Source organism: Lepisosteus oculatus, chromosome 12, assembly GCF_040954835.1.
Source record: "Lepisosteus oculatus isolate fLepOcu1 chromosome 12, fLepOcu1.hap2, whole genome shotgun sequence".
Taxonomy (NCBI): Eukaryota; Metazoa; Chordata; class Actinopteri; order Semionotiformes; family Lepisosteidae; genus Lepisosteus; species Lepisosteus oculatus.
Window position 1 is genome coordinate 12,842,761 of NC_090707.1, and position 22,521 is coordinate 12,865,281.

General features: G+C 37.5%; 1 protein-coding gene across 6 annotated transcripts in view; it reads left to right on the forward strand.

The window, feature by feature from the left end:
- The window catches only part of tanc1a (tetratricopeptide repeat, ankyrin repeat and coiled-coil containing 1a), a 142,037-nt gene that overhangs the window by 46,412 nt on the left and 73,104 nt on the right, over positions 1-22,521 (forward strand). For all 6 annotated transcript variants that reach the window (XM_015358716.2, XM_069196322.1, XM_069196323.1 and 3 more), the window contains exons 3-5: positions 3,118-3,192; positions 5,600-5,809; positions 19,314-19,418. In XM_015358716.2, the coding sequence (XP_015214202.2) occupies positions 3,118-3,192; positions 5,600-5,809; positions 19,314-19,418 (390 nt within the window). The remainder of the gene's footprint in view (positions 1-3,117; positions 3,193-5,599; positions 5,810-19,313; positions 19,419-22,521) is intronic.

Sequence of the window (22,521 nt, forward strand, 5' to 3'; positions counted from 1 at the left end):
TGATAGGCCAGTAGCTGCAGAGGCTAAAGGAGAAAGTCATGTGGTTGAGGTTCCTGGGGCTCCTCTTCCTGTGTTCTAAACAGGTCTCAGTGCAAGTGAGCCTCTTTCGCTGACATTGTTAATTTTTTTGTCAGTTTCTCATATTAGAAAAACCATTTTAGAAAAATGAAAAAGCTCTTCAGCTTTAGTCTGTCAATGCTATTTCTGTATCAGCAATTTGGAATATTGAACAAATTATAGCATGGCTGTGAATTGTGCCAACATTCCCATGTGTATAGTCCATGGGGAAAAATAAAAGTTAAAGAATATTTGGTTTCTTATCCAAATGGCTTGGCAGCAGGTAATGTACTATCAGTTTCCATTGCAGTCAAATCAGCTTGAATAAAAACTTTATATTTAAAAATGAAATGTAAAAGGCTGTCTGGATTAAACTGGTTATGAAATAATCGCAAAACGTTAGTCGAGCAGGAAAACGTTTGGTAAGGCAATGAATTTAGAATGAAATATGGTTTTTCAAAAACGACTTGGCAGTTTGAGATTTGAGTTCTTCAGAACCCTGAAACCACAAATGTAAAAAACAAATACTACAGTAGCTGTATGTGGGCCACGTAGATGGCTTAAACTGTATTTTGTCCATCTCGGGTAATTGGTTTCATAAACCCTGATCTTGAATTCTGACTTCATGAAATCTAGCAAAATGAAGGGAAATGTCTGGAACTTGTGGAGGTGTCATACTGCCAGAATCTGTTCCTTTTTTCTAGCATTCTTTCTTTGTTAAAGAGGCTGTAAAACAGTGGATGGCTTTGTTTCTCCGCACAAAAAAACTTTTCTGTTTTTCATTATACTAAGCAGCCAAGCCTCGTTTCCCTCTGGCTGTGCACCAGTACTTAATAACAGTTCATGGCAGTGAAGCCTTGTGGCTCTTCTCTCATGAACGAATAATAGGTTTACTGCAGAGGCTGGCTCCATAGATAATAAAGAAAAAGATGCCGATCCAAGGAGCTGTGCATAGCACTTAAAATGGCTGAAATCAGATTAACATTAATGTGAGCCACCGGGTTTCTGGTTTTCATTTGTTTTAAGTTGGCTCATTTGGTTACTGTGAAGCCTAGTCAAAAGCGGAAGGGAAATTAGTAGCTTATTACTTTTCCAAATCTTTGTAGGTGGGGTGGTGGTAAATCTTTGGGGAGAGAAGGATAGCCGGGATCGAGATCATATTGGCTGCCTCCATTTCCATTTTTTTTAAATATTTTATTATTTTTCTGCTACAGCACTCTCTGCCTTTTCCATTACAACCTCCAGGTCCCATATGGATCCAGTGGCAGGGTTCAGTAATTGAACTGGGTTGGAGAAGTAGAGTACTGGGGAATGGGTTTTATAGAAGAAACATTGATTGCTTGTAATGGAAGTCTTTTTAAGAACTGCTTTACAGGCTGCATTAGGCTTACAGTCCTGCTAGCTTTCATTCTTTTATTTTTTTTCTTTCCATTATTTCTTGTTTTAAGATCAGAAAGGGAGCTATTCTACTTTGGTGCAATACACAGTTTCTTCATTCGAGATTTTGATAAAAGACTACACAGCAACATTTGTTAATAGTATCCTGAGATTTGTTTGGCATTGTATTTTTAACAAGCCATTTACTGTGATATTCTTTTCTCGTTAAGTAAAAGAAATATTTTTTTTCCCCTCTCCGTTCTATAATGTTTTTGAAACCATGAAGGTTATTTGTCATCATTTTAGTTGTACAAACATTCTGGGAAACCTTTCTGAGGTATATCATAAAACCATTTTGCTGTCATGACTAAGACCTTAATTTATTAACTGACATCAACAAGAGCAAAAATAATCATAGATTCAATTCATAATATTTCCATGGAGTTTAAGATTCCACCAAACAAACACTTTTGGATCACCTTTTACTGGGTCAGGAGCAGTTGAGGTGAGGAGCATAGTAAACTCAACAAAATGTATGGAACTAGGAATAACTGCACATATATACTGCACCACACTTTAAATTATTAAAGACACTAACCCCTTTAAGATTAAAGATGGATATTAAGAGATTTTAGCAGTAAAGAGAACAGATTAAACCTAGGGATAGAGCTAGGGGAGTGGCTTATGGGATCTATAGTTATCTAAACATTTGCATCAGGTGTCCCCATGACCACCTCAGAGCAAAGGTCAAATGCTTTTATAATTATCCTGTGTTAATTCAAAAGCAGCAAATAATGACACACAGCCTGTACTTTGGGTCTGCTAATATCCCCCTCTCTAGCGTTCTGCAAGTGGGCCCTGAACGGTGTCATCATAATCTCATAATGTGTTGCGTGACAGCGATGGTAAAGTGATATTGAACCATTCGTAGTCAGAGTGAAAAACTTTAGTTAAGGGTTTACAATGAATTCCTTCAAAAAGGGTGTGAGTAACCAGTTCATCCACCAGTAACGAGTATCCCATTACACCCTAATAGGAAACAACATGAATTTGTTACGATTTCCCAACAACAGGAGAATCCTATGGCTTCCAGCTGAACTGATGGCTGTTTCTGAGATTGCTCGTCTTTTGTGTGCACTTCAAATGATATGCAAGTGATATTTTGTCATTGCTATGTAGCCAGGGGAACGTGATTAAGGTACAACTTTTGAAACGCAACTGCTGAAAGAGAGAACCCATTCTGGAATGTGAGATGAGTAACAGCTGGCTATAAACCTGGGATCCAGGATCTCGCAAACAGGAATTTTAAGTAATCACCTTTGTCAGTGGGGTTTTTTCCCCCCCAGGACGTCAACATGGAAATAGTAGAGCATAAGCTAAAAATACATAGTTCCACAAAAAGATGTTTTTTTCAGTAAACATGTATTTCTTTTTTAAGCTGCAGTTGAAAACCAAAAAACAGTACCACACCCTTTTTCTGAAACACTGGTGATTGTACAGTATGAACCTTGTCAGGCCAAGGTCAGTATTTCAGTCGCAGTAGCCCTGGGATAAATCTTCCCCTTTGGAAAAGTGTATTGTATAAAATACCGCATTACATACCTTCATTGCATTTTAGTTCTGAGGAATGACTTTCCAGGTTCTGCATCTCTATATAAATGAAATCATGGGTTTTTCTTTCAGATGGGTGGAAGATGGACCAGCAGAGAGACAATCTGACACAGTCCGCTGAGTCTGGACAGCAGAGGACAAGGATAGGTGAGGACCACTGTTACTCATCAAACACTAAGGCTCTATGAGCAACCAAGAGAAAAAATAAGTGTCTTGTATGAAGAACATTTTATGGAGCACAAATAACATTTTAAGTGGGGGTAAAAACACACTTTGTGAATTTAATATCAGCCAGTGAACTCTGAAAGTCTTTCAACGTTGGTTTTGGCCTCAATTATATTTACTTAAAATGATTTAGATTTGCCACAACATCTAAAGCAGGTTTGAATATGGATGCAATCATGACTTTTCTATTTTTCTTTCATGTTATGTTTACTTTCGTTTTTGGTTTTGGTGAAGTAGATTGTGTATGTAAAATATATACATTTATGCTTCCAAGTGTTGTGACGGCAACGGTCAAAATGACCACAAAACCTCTCTGAGGGCCTGAACTTTTGCAAGACACTGAAGGTAAATGTGTTTGTTCTTAGTTTATTGTGTCTTCAGATCTTTGTATTTACAAATACCTGTTGAAAAGGCTTTGGGATTCAAGTGTTCCCAAATCATGACTTTAAAAACAATATTTAAGAAAGTGTGTTACCGCCTTTGTTGCACAATAGATTTAAAACATTTTAAAGAATGAAACAGGACCATATATCATACATGAAATTCAAATTTCAACTGAGTGGCCTTCACCAGTTTGTCATGTATCCTGTTGGTTTTATAGGTTTTTGTTATACTGTGCTTAATATTATTGATCATTGAAGAAAAAAAGAGTCACCTTTATCAGCCATATTTTCCATACTGGAAGCAATGTTTTTGTACATTTGTTTACAGTGCAGAAAATATTGTTCATGCCATTTACCTGCTGTGTTTAGACAAAAAAGTGCTGTGATTTGTGCCATAAAACAAAAATTGCACCGTTTGATGAGAAACTGTGGATGATGTTATACCTGTTACGAAGGCAAAGGAGTGAATGTTTCAGAATTATTTTTAGAGAGTTTTTAAATTCTTTGCCTCAGATGTTCTACAGAAAATATCTTCAACTGTTAAAGTAACTGTAGATTAAGTAACAAATCATCAATTTATTTGATTAGATTCCTTTTTTTGTTCCTAACTTTGCTGCATGTTCCCCTATAGTTATTATTCAGATTTGGTGTGATATGTGATCTTGACCACCTATGATAGCTGCTTGCAGATGTAAACTGATTGCAAAAAGTTTTATGTAGTGTCTACTAGAGAAAATCTGATAGTGTTAAATCAAGGTCACAGGATGGATTTTAAGATGTTTTCTGTCCTAATTGTGTTAAAAGTGCAAACTGTGTGGCCTTTTTTTCAGAAGACAATAAGGAGTTTAGATAACTCTGAGAATGTATTTAAATTGTGGTAGTCAGAAATGACAAATGATGTCCTGTTGTATAACTATGGTCACTGCTCCCGAGTTCATAGCCTGGTCTGTGGGCTGTACCACATTAGATAGACTGTTATTACTGAATACTTGGGGTAGGAATCTAATTAAGTTGTTAACATTTGGGAATTTATTGCAAAGTTATCTTTTTAATTTAAAAGATTTTATAGATTTTGGGCAGAGTCTGTAGATCTGATCTGCTTCATATTCCAGTTTGGGTTTAGAATATTCCAAGGCTGGTGCACATACAGGGCTGTAATTATATTTTTGTGTGTGTTTGCAGATTGTTTTATTTTCACTTTTAAAATGGCTGTATTCACTCGCTTAACTACCATGTATTTGTTTAGTGAGCAGAGTTAATTAAAGAAGTAAGAGCACATAATTACAAAGATAGGGAAGGATAAAATTAATGTTTTTGAATAGTGCTTTGTGAAATCCAGCAGTGTAACCCAGGGAAATGTTTTTTTTAAATAGTAGTACTGTGTGTCAAGGGAAACCTTTGAATATCAGTTATGAAAACAGATATTTGAAATTCTTTCATACTGTTTTTTAATGGCTGCCCCATGTACTAGCGAACTACTGTACATCAGCAACCAACAGGTATGTTAATGGAATCATCTTTATTCTTCACCAATGCTAAAGGCCAGCTGTGTTCATTTTAGAAGTAGATTTTGACAAGACTTACTAATGATTCACAAAACAGGTCTAGCACTGGCCTTTACTGAAAGCCAGTTATGTTAGTTAAAACTCTAGTATTGCCTGGCATCCTAAATATTCAAGTCTAAATGTCTTCCATCTGTTGATGTTTATAGCCAGAAGAATTTTTGCAAGAGATTTTGTGGAAACTACCTTGCAGCACAGATGAGCTTGTGTAGTGTACTGTAGCTGCTTAAATATGCAGGGAGCCAAAATGTCAGAGACAATCTGATCTGAAAGAAAAATGCTCTTGAATATATTCATGATTCCAGAGATGCCGAGTTAATGCAGCTTGTGCTGATATTATCAGGGTGGCAAGGTAACATAATACCCTTTCCTTCTTTGTTCCAGTGGGCGAGTTCTACACGCACAGTGCTCAGAGAAGAGGGACTGGTGGTGGAGCTTCCCAGCTCTCCGAGTTGGGTGCAGGCCCCCCTTTTGGCCCAGAAGATGTGCTGCGAATGAGCTTGGCTAAAGGGGTGTCCATGTCCCTGCCCTCTTCGCCTCTGTTACCCCGGCAGTCTTACATGATACACCCGCGCTCCAGCAAAAGATCTCCAGGTACAGTTCCTCGGCTCTTTCCCTCCAGCTCTTTTAAAATCTGTTTTTACAGTATCTATCCATTCATTCAGTCTCTAAATGCTTTATCCAATTCAGGGTCAGAGGGCAGTCAGAGCCCAATTACCGAGCCTATCCTGGTAAGCAATGGGCCCTTGGCAGGATATACCCTGGATGGGACGCCAGTCCATGTCACAGGACACACACGGGGACAAACACGCACACACACCAGGGCCAAGTTTCCCAATCAACTCAAAAACATTCCCAGAGTATAAGAAAGTTCACCTGAACATTCCTAGAAGCTTCAGGAGAGGTGCTTACATACTGTAGTCATTGATGGTCAATGTTTTATTGTTATTTTGCTCACATATTCTTTATGTGATAAAAAGCATCAAATGTCAAAAGACATTCTTTTCTCTGACTTCTGACTAGTTAGCTTGGTGAAAGACTTAAATCCATTGACTTCTGATCATGCTGCAGCTTCTGGGATGGCTATGTTAGTTAAGAGACAAACCTGAAATGTTTCAGGATAGAAATTGCAAAAGCTTCATGTTGCTTTGAAAAATGTACAAGTAGTGAAAATATAATCATCTGTCCAGTACGGGTATAGCCATATACACAATAAAAGGTTCAGTAATTGTATACCACTACATTACTTTCTTCCCTCTCACTTCGGAATTCATTTTGTGTAGAGATGCAGTTCTGTGAAGATTTGAAAGAAGTTTGTTTTGTTACAGAGAGGCCTCCCAGAGATCAGACTGACAGAGTGGTTTTCTCCCTATCTGATCTGCTTACCTTTGTGTAGAAGCACCCTTTTATACTTGAAACCATCTTCTGTAAATACCTTAGATGGCTTTGGGAAAAACACATCGTTTGAGGATCAATATTTTTAGAGTTAATCTTTTCATCCTTCCTACAGACTTCTGTATCTATATTAAGATAATGTATCATGATCATTGGCAGATAACATTTCACTGACATTTCAACATTGTATTTCTGTTATTGTGCATTGATATTGATTATTAGTATGACACTATTAGCCGCAAATGAGCATGTATAAACAACATTTGACCCAGAAGATTTATTTTTTGATGCTGTGAACACTGCTTCCAACAGCTGTGTTGTCTTGAAAGCCCCCTACAGTTATATTTGAGCTTCCTTCAGTTTGAATCTTTGCTTTCTGAAGAGGTAGCAAAAAGGAGTAAAATCATTAAAACGGTCACTCTTGCCAGTTGTCAAAACGGACACGTTTTGGGAAAAGGCTTACATAGCATAACAAACCTTCCTTTTTAATCTGTATTTAAGATGTAAGGTTTAGAAGCAGACTTGGGGTCAGTCCTAAAATTACAATTCCAGCAGCAGAGTAAGTTGAATTTACAATTGCAGGCATATTGCGCTCATTTATAATTACAGCTGTGCTGCATTTATTTCAGAAGAAACTATTGTAAAAAGCAGCCGGTGCTCACATTATGCTAACGCTCAAGTCCCTTCCCAGGTGTGGCTGGCTTGGGTGGTCAGTACGCCATGTAGTAGATTTTAGGGCTCGTGAGTCTTTTGCACATTTTAACGCAGTGACGCAACAGAAGAATGTGGAGTGATGACATCAGCTCAGACCTTTTAAAGGTAGCAGATCATCACTGCAGATACAAAAGAAATGTCATGCGCATCCCGCACATAAAGAGTTGGAGAAATCAACCGCTCCTGCAGTGAGCTGATCTCTCTCACTATAAAAGAGAGCCGGAATGGACAAAGCATGTCCAACTGCCAAAAGAGTTTTGAACAATGATCTGTAAGGTCTTGGGTGGGACAAACAAATAACTACTATGAGAATTGAAAACCTCTTGGTTATATGACGTACAGGAATACATCGTGCTGATGGTTGTGGGGTCCGACTTTCATTTAGCCCCAACCTCAAGTCAGACTGGATCTGCCAGTGAATTGTTAGGCCTTAAAAAGAAAATACCAGTATGAAGAGCTTATTACTTTTCTAAGGAGAAGGGTGAAGTCTCATAAGTACAGTCAGGGAAAATACATCAATCCAACGGTTATTGTGTCTGAGAGTCTAAAGGCTAAGGTTTAGTGTAGACTTCAAGCCAAATGGCATCCGCTGCTTACGCTTATATAGCGCTTTTCTGGACACTCCCCTCAAAGCGCTTTGCAGGTAATGGGGACACCCCTCCACCACCACCAATGTGCAGCCCCACCTGGATGATACGACAGCAGCCGTAGTGCGCCAGAACGCTCACCACACACTAGCTCTTCTTGAGTAGGAGACAGAGTAATGAAGCCAACTCATTAGGTGGGGATTATAAGGAGACCATGATTGGTAAGGGCCAATGGGAAATTTAGCCAGGACGCCTATTCTTTTCTAGAAACGCCCTGGGATTTTTAATGACCACAGGGAGTCGGGACCTACGTCTCCTCCGAAGGATGGCACCTTTTTACAGTATAGTGTCCCCGTCACTATACTGGGGCATTAGGACCCACATAGACCGCAGGGTGAGCGCCCCCTGCTGGCCCCACTAACACCGCTTTCAGCAGCAACCTTAGTTTTTTCTAGGAGGTCTCCCATCCAGGTACTGACTAGACTCACACCTGAGCTTCAGTGGGCTGTCAGTTGTGAGTTGCAGGGTGATATGGCTGCTGGCACATTCACACATTTTGACTCTGTCTCTGACTTGTGTAACTTCGAATGTTTTTTTGATCTCACCTTTGCCATAAATGTTTTGCTGGGTGGAGGGGGGGCAAAATATAAATATGGTAGTTTTGACCCATCTGCAGTAGTCCTGTGCCTCTTTATACTAATTAAGCGAGCAGTAACCTCAGGGATCTCTTCATACTAATTATCAATAGACACTTCATTCTGAAGCTCCATAGTCTTTTCCTGAACTCAAATCCTACCCCTTTCTTAAGCCTTAACATTAGTGCTAACCTTTACCTTTATCCGAACCCTAATCTTGTATCATCATCCCTCATTTGCACTTAATTCACTTTAACTACCTATGTAATCATTTATTTAATACTTGACTGACTAAGGCAGCAGTGAGCACTGGTGAGTAGGATTCAACTGGAAGGCTGAGTTTTCAAATCCCAGCTAGGGCACCTTGTTCTGCCCTTGAGTAAGGTACAGTACTTTATTGATATTGCTTCAGTAAAATGGCCAGCTACTATATATAACAGAGTATAAATGGAAGTCACTTAGGATAAAAGAGTCAGCCAAACAAATTATTAAACGTTACTCTCATAACTTTAGACTTAACAATGACCTTACTAGTAAGTATAACCCTAAAACTTGCTCCAGGCTTGTGAATGAGACCCCGCCATTGGTCTTGAAATGAACTTAATTAAATTAAAGTTATAAGATAACCTTTAATAAATAAAATAAAAGTTTTATTTTTCCTTCATTATGTTTAAAAAACACTTAGTAAGAAGTGTCCTATTCTTATAAATTAGAAACAAAGTTTTTAGTGCATACATTTTAATATTGGATCCTTTTCAGTGACCTCTTACAGCACTGCTTATACAGTGGCTATGAAAAGTATTCATCCCCCTCTTTTTCATGTTTTTTGTGTTACAATTTGAAAACATAATGAGACAGATCTGTTCTTTGTTTTCACTTTGAGATTATTATTGCAATGATCAATGGCAAAAACCCCAATTACATTATATTGTACGACAATAAAATGTGAAGAACTCCAGGGTTGGTGAATACTTTGGATAGCCGTTGTATATTGTTCATGTAATATCCAGATTCTTTTAATTAGAATAGACCTACATGTAATATTTTTCTCCCCAAATAAATATTTTTCTCTGGTGTTTGGGGGGGAAAAACATTTTTATTTAAAACCACCAAATAATAAGAATTCCTTACATTTATATAGTGCTTTTCTGGACACTCCACTCAAAGCTCTTTACAGGCAAGGGGGACTTCCCTCCATCACCACCAATGTGCAGGATCCACCTGGATGATGGAGGACAGAGTGACGAAGCCAAATACATAGATGGGGATTATGAGGAGGCCATGATTGATAAAGGCCAATGGGAAACTTGACCAGGTTGCTGGGGTGACATCCCTACTCTTTTCAAGAAATGCTCTGAGATTTTTAATGAGCAGAGAGAGTTAGGGCCTCAGTTTTATATCTCGTCCGAAGGAAGGCACCTTTTTTCCCCACTTTTTCTATCAATATAAAGAAGCCCAAAACAAATCTGAGTGTTTGTGTCTTCAATTGCAATGAGTCCAGCAGTGTTGATCACCTTGGATGTTATCTACTGATAATGAATTTATCTATAACACCCTGTAAAAATCAGACTAATTTATACAAGCGAAGACATCATAGAATAGACAATAAATGCTGGTTGAGCAAGACTGCAGGCTCACACCTAGCAAACACATACACACTTTCCCATATCTCTCTGAATTGTAATTTGCATTACAATTAGAGGCCTTTAAACCATTAGACTTAACTACGATGGAGTAGATCTGAACACTAAAGTGAGAGTGAATAATTCTGTGGAGGAGGAAGCATTTGTGCAGACAGGGATCTGCAGTAGTTGTTTGAGGTAGGTGTTCCAGTAAGAGGGTGAAAGGTGGACTACTGGTAATCAAAAGATGTGAAATGGGAGTGTGGGGTAAGGATTGTCTGGGCTGAAAGAGGTGTTGGGATAAAAAGGGAGTGTGGGCTTTTAGTGGAGCTTAATGTAGATAAGAAAAGGAAATTGCTTATCATTTCAAAAAGAAACCCACAGCCGGAGAGAGTGAATGGGTTTGGTTTCAAATGCTTGTCTGCTGTTGAAAGAGAATATCATTAGTGGGAGAATTATGTGGACGTAATAAGTATAGCTCTGTGCTTAACAAAAACAACATAATTTTATTCTGAAAAATGTTGTGGCGGGAACGAATGGCTGGCATCCAGCTCCACAAAAAGAAATCTGGAACCACAGTTTCTAAAGTCAGAGTAGAGGGAAGACACTCAAATGCTGATCCCACTGAAAAGGCAAAGACGGGAATATAACAGATTTTCTATGTATTTTACTTGTTGCATTCAGTAGTTTTCTCTCAAGTTGATGGAATGTTGTTCTGTTAAATATTTTGGGAAGTGGACTGGCCTGAGGGTGGGACACAGGAAGTTGCTTTAGAGTGTTCAGTGTTTCTTTGTTATAAATAGTTTTGCCATGTTACACTTTCATCAGTGAAAAAGAATTCAAAATGAAGAAAAAGAATGACAGGGATACTTATACTAAAAAAGATTTCTGGGATGACGACGGAATTGGTACTGGGTGGAATGAGCAATGAATTGATGCCACATGGCTTCTCTGAAGCACCACGTGAATCCTTAAGTAACTTGACAGCGCCCTCCTCTGGTAATGAGATGATGTTCTGGTTGGGTTTTTCCTTCTCCCAGACAGTGCAGCATGGAATTTTAAGGGTTGTACAGATGAATGCTGACCTATCATTACATGTTTCCATGTTCCTCCTTTCCTCAAAGCTATAGTAGGATAGTAATACATTCTTTTTTGCACTGCCCTGATTGTTACTGCTGAGATCTGAAAACCTGCAACATTCTTTGGCCTAAATGCCAAGCCAATATCTGCAGTGGGCAACAAACAAGCCTATTTGTTATACTCAGAGGAAATACAGCTGTTAAACTAAAAACATGCATGAACTTCCTAGGCGGCTGGTTTTTATGTGGTGCAAGCATTGATTTATTGGGCTCTTTTCAAAATGAAATTGTTTCAGAAGTTTTCAAGCCATGTGAATCATCAAATTTGCCATCAGCTTCAGTACTTATGTTCATGGCGCACTTTAGGCAAAAATAAAAAAAATCAGTCTATTTTTCATGTGTATTTGCCCTTTTCCATTGTAGTATTTCACTCTGCATATATATAAGCCTTTAGCAAATGATCTCACTGTAGCCATCGCATGCCGTGATAATTTTTGCCTGTAAATTTATTGACATGCTTACTAAATCCTTTCCTGCTGTTTTAGAGTTGCTGTTTCTTTTATAACAGAAGCCACACAGTTCTTGATTATCCTAGCTTGCTTAACTATGCCTATTTTTAGTTATTTTAGGAGAAATGTTTTAATAAAATACATTCCTCAGCTGTAACACCTCAGGTAGAAAGTTTGTTTTCTGGGTAAAACAACAAACCTTTTTGCTCATTTCCCCCCCTCAGTTATTCATACTGTATATGATTCCTGGGAGATAAAGTACCTCTGTCTCCTCGAATACTGTCATAATACTGATTTTCACCTGCTGCCAGGAATGGGAACAATATGAACAATGAATACATCCATCACCTTTTTTCAGCAGGCCTTTGCTGGAAACCTGTGGTAGCTGTGAATTCTCCTCAGAGGTTAAGATGCATATAAAGGTGGAAATATAATGCCTTCAGAAAGAATTTGGTGCATGAAATTATTTTGGTTAAAGATTGGGTTCGCTAGTTTTGTTGTTTTTTGGTCTGTAAATTACTAATACATTAAAAATGAGCCTCAAAATGCCATATCTCATAAATGGAACCTTTCATAAAGTCCCAGGAATCTCAGCTATTTATAGGAACGGATGTGCAAAAAGGTTGTTATGATAGAATAAGGATTTAATTTAACTATGGGTCTTATCACATAACGGGTTATTGAAACCGTCTAAGGGAAGGATTCAGTTCACACAAAGTTAAAAAAAAAAGATTTGGAGTGATGGTGCAGCACATGAGCACATAATTCTTATATTAGCAAGAGGAGTGGATGGCACATGGAGCACATTTCTGCCGCTCTGTAATACATTTATTTGGATCTCTTTTCCTGGTCCTGAAGCACTGTAAGATTAGAGCATTGGAACATATGCAACAGGACGTTCAGGAACGTGACTAGGCAGAACCACATCAATAGCAAATTATGTTTCCTTGTTAAATTAGATTACATGTACTGAGTGAGTTGCTGTCTTGTTTACACCACAGTGTATGTATAGTACTTGCCTTTATAGCTATTCTGATTAGATACAGTGACTGAGTCTTCCAGTCAGTCAGGGATAAATCCAAAGCTCTGTCTTTTTCAAAACATTTGAAAAAGGGCCCCCAGATTTTAATTGAATTGCTGTAGTGTGCCTGTCCTGTAGAAACAAGTCCTCTACATTGCAACTGCGGAGCTCATCTCATTGATCCAGTTCTTGAAACATGGTGCACTGACACATTTTCATGCTTTATGAATATTCAGTGCTGATTGTTTCGGCCTTTGTTAATCTGAATATTGCCTTTGAACTTTTGCAGTTTGGGGCACACCCAAAAGAGGTGTGTTAAGAGTGCCATCGGAGGATCTGTACCTGTCACATACAGGAGAAACTGAAGGATTTATCTTGTTCAATTTAGTCACATCGAGTTAATTTTAAGACTAAAACAATAAAAAATATTGAATACTTGATACGGACGTATAGTACTATTCACTTCTGTATTACTAGGTATGTTAAAACAAGAAGGCTGTTGTGCTGTTATTTATCTTGATATTGTTTTACTTTTCTATTGTTATTAAAAAAAATACAGAACATTTCTGTGTCTAACAAAATCCTAATCTGTTGGTTCTGGGGAAATAAACGGTCCTCAGTTCCATGAATTATACTGTATAAATATTAATACAGTGATGTTCATTTTTGATCATTTTAACTGTCTAGGGTGTCTGCTAAATCATTTCATGGTGTCTGTTTCACTTCAAAGCAGCTGGCATTTCATATCCAGACAAAGTCAAAGACACAATCATTTTCCCAGACATCGTAGCAGGTTTAGTTGTCAGATCCAGGGAATATTTTGAAAACAAATGATGGGTTGTTCAGTGATGCCAGGATTTTGTGCTGCAGTGATGATCAAGCTGTACTGTCAGGGCAGTCGCATTAAGGATGATAAGTGATGTTTTTATGATTGCTTGTGCTCTCCGTTTTGATAAAGTTATGTTCATGTCTTAATTAAAAAAACAGGACTAAATCCTTTTGGGAATTTTATGTGTGTTTTCTTATATTAATTTAAAGCTTCAAGGAGTTTTGAGCTGTTGCAAAAATAGTATTCATTAAAAGAAAGATGACCTTCTAATACCACTGGGCATAATGGAAAGTCATCATGTTTTTTCACATAATAATGAGCAAACTATTCTTAAGCCAATTTCATGAACTAAACCACAAATCCATTCACCATTGTGCAGATATTACTTTTTCTTATGTTATACGAGCAATACATTTTCTTATGAAGTGAGGAGGAGGCTCTATCAATCATGTTGTTCTAGATCATTCCAAAACAAACACAAGATAAATGCATTGCAATGCAATGTGGAAGTATAGTTTCCATTGATAGAGGTTGATGTATAAATATTAAAATAAAGAATCAGTAAAATACCTATAGCGTTTTGCTTTTAAAAGGTGGAAAGAAAAGAAAGCATTAGCTGAGGATTTAAAAAATGCAATAGAAGTAAGTGCATGTGTCATTTTTTTTTCTTCTTCTTTTGCTTTGGTCAGTTGATTTTAAAACACCTTGGTGTTGAAAGGCGTCCCCTATACAAAAAGCCATGTCATATGCATGTCATCTCCTTGTTAAGTGAATTAATTAGAAGTTTAATTGTAGTGTAATGTAAAAGGTACAATCATCATGGCCAGGTTTGTTTTTAATGTATATTCCACGTAGCATATAGTAGAATACATTTTGCTTAATATATCTGTACATATCTAAAAAAAGAAAAAAAAAAGCATTCACATAGTTCTGTAAAAATATGAACCCCATTTCCTGGCAGCTTGCCAGAGGAACAACAAGTCTGTTTTTCTGCTATCTTTCCCAATATTCTCTGGGAGCCCAAGGTCCCGAAGGGTTAATTAGACATCAAAGAAGAATTGAGCTGGCAGTAATCGGTTTTGTTTCCGTCTTCAGCCATATCTGCTGTCTGGGCAGGATAAACCATTCCACAAAGACTTTACTTTTAGCGCATACCCCTTCATGTTACAAAGCTGAATTATAAAATCATGTCCCAATAACAGAAAGCAGGGCTTTGTTTTATAAGGAGTACGGTGTATGTGGAGAGAAATGTGTTAGAAGTAGGCTAAAGATTTTGAGCTTAAAGGATTCTGAGGAAGTTTCTCTGCCTTCTTAATGCTTTGAAGCTTTTACCAAACAGTTCCCTGTTCTTGGTTGCTTTACACCAAAAGGTGTCTTTTAAGGACACGTCTTTTTTTAAAAATTGTATATGTTAAGTACATAAGCTTAAGTTCATTCAAAATATTAATTTTAGAGTATTTAATTATTTTTAATTCAGATATATGAAATTCTTTTTAGTATGTGTATTAATATGCTTTTTTTGAAAAAATATTTAGTTACTCTGCAGAATCACACTGTGCACTCCTGTTGTGAGATGTTAGCTTTTTACTAAGTAGTATGTTTTGTGTATTTCTTCATACAGTTTTTTTTTTGCTTGATGCACTATTTACATTTTTGTAATATGCAGATTAAAAAAATGGGGTGCTACAGGAAACTCTAAATCTATTTATTTTACTTTTTCTCAAATTTATATTGAATAGATAGAAAATTAAAGCCTTGGGGTTTTCAGTCTTTTTTTATTCATTGATTGACCGTGAGAAACCTGTGCTGTTTGGTTAAATGAGACTTGTTCACTTGTTAGCATTTGCTGACACAATATTGTCCTAACGTCCGCTGCACAAAATCATTCAAATACTTTAGGCCTTCAAGGGTCGCTTGAGTTTCTGTAGTCTTGATCCATTGTGCTCTTGCTGCTGGGCTCTTGTTACACATAGTGTTGCTATATCCTGATTGAGATTCTGAGGCACAGCTCAATTGGACTCACTTCTGATCCTCTGGCCTGTGTACTCTTCCAGCTGTAAAAATCCCTGTCACTAGCTCAGATCCTAGGATAAAGAATTCAGTTTTTTAGATGTTTTTTACAGGACGTCTACTTGCGCGGGTATTGATGTGTTCAGTCACCGTGTTTACCCCTGTTTTCATTCAAATTTGATATCACTGTGTGAATTGTGATATTGCAGATGTCAAAGAAAATCCTGTCCTGATAACCACTTATGCCAATTGTTTTGTCCTTTTCAGAAAAGGGGTCATGAGCACTCAAATGCAGATCATGCAGGCTAGTGTTGTAGCAATGCCTGGGACCTTGTTATTACTAGCACCAATGAAACTAATTGAAATTATCTGTTTCTGTTAAAATAATGGTTTTGGTGATGGCTTTGTTTTTTAATTTAATAGGTTCTAGCCCAACGAGTATTGCTCTAATTTGTATTGTCATGTGGATGGGTTCCCAATTGCTCTCAGAAGAGAGGAATTTGAGATAATGATTTTTTTATATCCTATGGGACTTCTTTGTAGCTGATGCATTTTAATTCATTGTGATCACTTCATTGAGCATGTGTGATTTATCTTTAAGGTAATTGGGGAAAAGAAAGGCAATAGCTTACCTAGTGCAAAAATGTCATTGTAAGATGTGGCCAAAGTTCCATTAATAAAATTTTAGTATAGCAGTGCAAAACTGGAGAAAAAGTGTCACACGTGCTGTTCCTGAATTGTATTTGGAAACTCCACTGTACATTACTTATCATGGTTGTTAAAACTTGCAAAACATGTGAACATTAAAATGATTCTGATGTGATGTGTTTTCAATAGCTTCTATTTAAAAAAAACAATGCCGTGTCTTCAAAAAAACTTACTTGTGCAGTCAGTATTTTTATACTGTAGTTTTGTGATCAAAGAATATGCAAAATGTGGCCTTGAACACAAAAAAACTGGCATAAACCAGCTTCATCATATTATGCAGTGATATTTCTTCATTGCTCATAACACATCATATTCTGATTGTTCCATTATACAGGTAGCAGTTCTGTTACAAACTACTAGTTAAATAAGCAGGGTTTGCATAGTTTCTTCCTTCTGTACAGTCAACTTTCTGCAGCTCTGCATTAAGTAAATCACATTTTGGAACGCTGTTAAGGTTAAAATCCACACATCATCTCATTGCAACGCCTATATTGTGCCTCAAGATGCTTTGAAGCCATTTTGAACGAACTCTGTGTGACTTGGGCCTTAATGGAACTGATCTGATTGTATGATATATCAGCATTTACAGGGGAGCTGCAGTCCCAACTTCTCAGACTGGTTATTAAGTCTTGGTAACAAAATAAATTAATTGACCCTAAAGACAAATTTGACAAATTTCGAATTAAGCACAAAATCTTGAATTTTGTAATAGTACTGCCATGTTGTCGCAAACTCGCATTCAAGTTCCCACGAATATCAACGTAGTGTGGTTCTTATGTTCACTAGTCACATTTTTCCAGTGTGATATGCATGCAGAATTAACATTTACCATCTGTAAATCGAGAGCAATATTGCTATTCGATTTTAAAAAATGTATTCACAAGCCTGCTTCTTTACAATGAAATAGGGCTGCACCTCTTCACCTGAAGTTTTGTTGCCTCCTTCTGAATGGCAGAACATGGCGCTGTGCATGCTTGAAAATTTTGTCTATTTTGTGATGTAAATTGACGGCTTTACAAGTTACTGTGTACATCTTACTTTTTTGTGGTTTGCACTGCTCTCATCGGTGCTTATACTTTCTAACCCCGAAATATAAAAATAGTGTTGCAGTTCTCCTTTACGGATTAATAGAGGATCACAAGAAAACCTGATACAGAAGTGTTTTCAGGAGACATGTGGTAGCCTCACAGGTTTATTTCTCAATCTACTTCATTTGCACAGGAATTTATCTTGAACTCAGGCCCGGTGAGTTTAAAAGCAAACGCTGTACGTTAGTTCATAACAACATGCTTTCCGTTATTTAAGGGTGCATGCATGAATCTGTCGTCCCTGCAGTTTGTATATTTGGCGTATTTTCTCTTTGTTTTATATGCTGCAGTTATTGTACCTATGCTTAACTTTGTGAACTACTTGATTAGCATTTATCATTTGACTTATCACTTTTAGCATCTTAGCATTGTTTCATTTAAAAACAAACTACTCTAAGGCAGATATTGTATGACATTCCGATGTATTACTCGGTTGCTGAACAAAAAATAGTAGTTTGTTCTTAACTAGTACTGGTACTCTCCTAGTACTGGAATGAACACAACAGGCTCCAGTTCATGAACTGAACTTTGCTCTACAGGGGAGTTATCCATAGGTGGCAGCAGAGATCAAGCAGCTGCTTTAAGCTCCGTTTACTAGTGTTTCTTAACATGGAGGGCTACAATATCATTTCTTCATTAGCACAGATGGGATGCCTAACTGTTGCCTTTGTAGTTCCAAATTCAGCTTGATTCTGTGATCGAATCAATTACTATATGGGAAAATGCTATGATCTGATGGGCTGTAAGACCTGTAATTGTGATACATTTTCTGTTAGTCCTTATGTAATTATCCATTGTAAAATGACTGAGAAAAAAGCATCACGATACCTATTTATAATGAGATTTTATTTCCACAAATGTTTCTTACAGGAGGGAGTATGCATGATGCAAAAGCATATTTGCTGTTGGTGTTGAGTAATTAAAATAAATATTGAACAGTATTAAAATTAATGAATTTTAAAATTAAGGATCAGCTGTTCTTATCTAAAAGAGATTTCCATATTTTAGTATTATATAATTCCAGAGTAAATGCTTCCGCTACCTCATTTTTCATTTAGCATAGTAATCAGTTTTTCACACGTGTCAAAATAAACTGTAGTTAAACACAACTGATACCAAAATTATAGTAAAGTATAGATTAACTCATCAATACAGTAAAAGTTCATGACGGTTGCTTTTTTAAGAAGTGTTGGAGTTGATAAAAAAATATTTTCGAGTACTTAAGAAACATTGAAGTATTGAGGCTTATGCTAGAAATGGAAATGCCCATTGATAGTCTGTTAGTTGAGAAAATGGCATCGGAGGCATTCCTTTCACTGTAGAGTGGAGGATTGTGACCTTAGGATGATTGTGAAGGCACCAGAAGGGGAAAGAGTTGCACACAGCAGCCCTCTGTGCACAGATACAGTTGCTAAGGAGAAATATCCACATTCAAAGTGTGCGTCACTAGTTGGATAAAATACCCACTGATAGACGACTGTGAGGCTGAAGCACTGAAGAGTGTTAATTCCATTGGCTTTCTGTTTATAATCCCTGTCTCCCAGGCAGAGATATCGGAGTAGTAAACTGATGCCTGGCCAGGAGAAGATATTCAGAGAAACAAGGACTGCTAAAGATACACATTAGTTTAGAGCGAGTCTCCAGCAAGCCGTTCTGTGAACAGTGGACTGCGTCTCTCTGAGAAAAAAAAGTTCTGAAGAAGCTAATTGCTCTGGTTTCCTGCTACAGTTTACATTCCGAAAGTGTGCCTGCGTTCATCTCTTTAAAAAAAAAAGTTATCAGCCTCAGAACTGTGTTTATTGCTTGCTGAACCCTGTGCAATCCCACGAGGAGATTCAAATTCCTCATCTCAAATCCCATCTGGAAAAACTTAATCCAGAAAGAATTCTTTCTCACTGCAGGTCCAATCAGGAAGCCTAAATATGTGGAAAGCCCTCGAATTCCCGGAGATACAATTGTTACAGCCCTAAGAAAAGTGGCAGAGACCAAGGAGCCTCCCCAGAATGGTAAGCATAATGCATTTGTTGGTTTTCTTTTTTTCTCTAACAAAACAAATTGTATGGAGAGCCAGGTTCTGCAATTGTAACTGATAAAGACGTGTCTGCAGCATTTTGGCATTGGCTGTACAGTAATCCCGAAAAAGGTTTTGCTTAAACCCTTGAAATGATGTGTTTCATAATTTGAAATCTGTTGGCTTAGTATTGCTGGGACCATCTGAGTGCAGCCTGTCCATGAGACCTGCTCAAGTGCTGCTTTAGGCGGGGGCTGCCTGTTGGTGAGGGCCATGCCTGTTCTTGTGTGTGTCTAGGCTCTAATTTACATGAGAACAGGGTAGTGAATGGTTGTAAGATGAATCTTTCATTTGCTCCATCAGATGGAAACAGCTGAATCGCTGCAGGGATTTAATTGGCAACACTGAAATCTCTATGAATTTGAATTAGATAAATATACAGTCGCAGAACTAATGAAACAATGCAAATGCGTAGTGAGTTATGTTTTCCAGATGGAGCCACAGTTAAAGTACCTGGGGAGGGTTAAATATTTGCACAGTTTGCTTTATTTATAAAGTAACAAAACAACTCTTATTTACTTCTAGGTTGTTTAACTTTTTAGTCATATTCGGGCTATGATGGTAGCATTTGTATGTTTTTTTTTTCTGGCCCTAAGTGTCTTTAGCTAGCTGAGATTTTGCTCAGTGGGTGGATGACAGAGCTGGCCCTTTCTGAGACGGTTTTAAAAAATACTGGAATAGTACAAATAACATATTTACTTGGAGGATGCTTTTATCCAAAGCGACTTACGTTTGCACCCATTTATACAACTGGGTATTTGTGTGGAGCAGTTTTCTGGGTGAAGTACCTTGCTCAAGGAAAAGAAAGCAATGTTTCATCTGGGATTTGAACCCACGGCTTTTGAGTTGTGAGTCCTGAATCCTGACCACTGCAGCCCAATATTACAGAATTGTAGTCTGACGTCCCTAACCCAGCTCAAGTTTCGATATACTATGGGAACTGAAGGTTGGCGTTATAGATCATCGTTGTCCTTTTCTCAGGATAGTGCAGCAGAGGCTGCATTCTAAGACCACCTGGTTTGTCAGCTCGTTTTTCTGATGCCAAGCTTAGCTGCATAAGTAACACATATGCTATCAGATGCCACAACTGTACCATTAAACTCATAACAGAAAGGACTGTTTTCTGAGATCTGTGGGGAGTCTTGTCAAGTTTGCTGTGGGAGCAGAATCACAAAGCCAAAACTAACCTGCTGTCAGTTTGCACTAGTCTCACCATCATTAAAGTCAAACCTTAACCTCTGGCCTGGATGACATGCAGGTACCTAATTCCTCTCCTGTAAGCCAGTGCCACAGCAATGCAGTGTATATAGGTTTTAATTGCAGAGGAGAGCTGTTGCAAATGATTTCAAAGCATGGAACCACAACACATTTAGCTTGCATGTGTATGGATTTTTTTTCCCTTGTAGTACGATCAAATGAATAATTCAGTAATTCATTGTACATAGACTGTAAACGCTGGCACATAATTCAAAGAACATTTTAATGTTTTAAAATGAATTTGAGCACATTTGGTACATCAGCATAAAGTTGAAGGTACTTTTACATTTCTGCATTCAGTTGTATTGAATTATTGACCTTTAATGCTCCTCAGGTTTTAATGGTAGTTAGCAGTTTGAAACAGTTTTATAGGTAAAGATATTCCAGCTGCAATGCCATACTTACTAATCCTAATGAACCCTTTTATGATAAAGTGTTGAAATATGGGGGATAGGAAAAAGTGACAAAAATTGAAGGAATCTGTGCTGCATCTAACAAGTGTGTTTTTAAATGCACTATGTATGTCTGCTAGCCTCCATTCTCTCAGAGTTAATCTGGTATTCAGCTGCATGATTACCATAAATGGAAGAATTTTTTAATGTGGAGAAATTATATAGCCAGGAGAAATCTTCTAACATATTTTGGTAATCGCAGAAATAGCAGGCAATTATTAACAATTTAAAAAATTTAGGAATACATCCAAAGTGGGTCAACTTGGCACACTGCATCAGCGGTCCCAGGTGCAACAGAAGGTGACTTGGGTTTAGATTTGCTTTTTGCTCATTGGAACACTGGGTGCTTGTCTGTTTCTGTACATACAACAGTATTGTTCAGAGCAAAACGTAACCTCAAATCTTGATCCAATTTGCAATAAAAAGGCTCATGCATGTTAAAGAATGCAGTTTGAATATAATAAAAAGAACAATTGTCATGGATATTGATATTTGATATGAAATATAATACAGTTTCTTGACAAACTGAAGAAGTGTTTTGAAAACCTCACCATGTCCATTTCATAACGAAACCCTGGTGGTCTGGTCTTGCAGATCAAACTAGGACATTTAAACCTGCTGGGGTCAAGCAATCCATCAGAAGGTCACTGTCATTTATGGAATGTTCTCACTGAGAAGTTGGAACCACAATCCTGATGGGAACCTTGTTCCCTTGTGAAAGGCAAAGGAGGAAAGAAAATGTTTGTCCGAGACTCATTAAGAGTGTATTTTTCTAGGGAATATTCAAGACGGTGAATGGGATGGCCTTGTTGCATAAAAGATAATATTTTGTTCTGAGTAAATATGTTGAATGCAGCACCACAAAAATCTCATAAACAATTATTTTTGTCTCGGACTTTGTAATCTTGAAAAGGGTTGGATTAAAAGAGCATGGATTGCTTTCAGGCTATAGCCCTGAACCTTTTTCTTTTTGAAAAAAGCACTATAAGGCACCCAAAAGCTGAAAAGAGTTGAAAAGCAGTTTGAAATGTTTGTTCTTGGTTTGAGTTCCATGCCTTTGACCCTTTAGTTCTTTTTACTTTTCTTTGGTTAACAAGAGAAAGCCCTCCTGTGCAACAGATAGAATTAAGTAAAAAAAAAGAAAACAAAGAAAGTTTGTACTTTATCGTGTCACTTTTGGGCTTAATTGTATTGTTTTTTTGTTCCTTTGGTCCACATACGCCATCATTGGATAGTGTTGGTAAATAAGAAGACAGATACTATTTCAAAAATGTCTTTATGGCCAGGTATACATATGAGAGAAACTTTCTGATGTCCTGAACCACAATG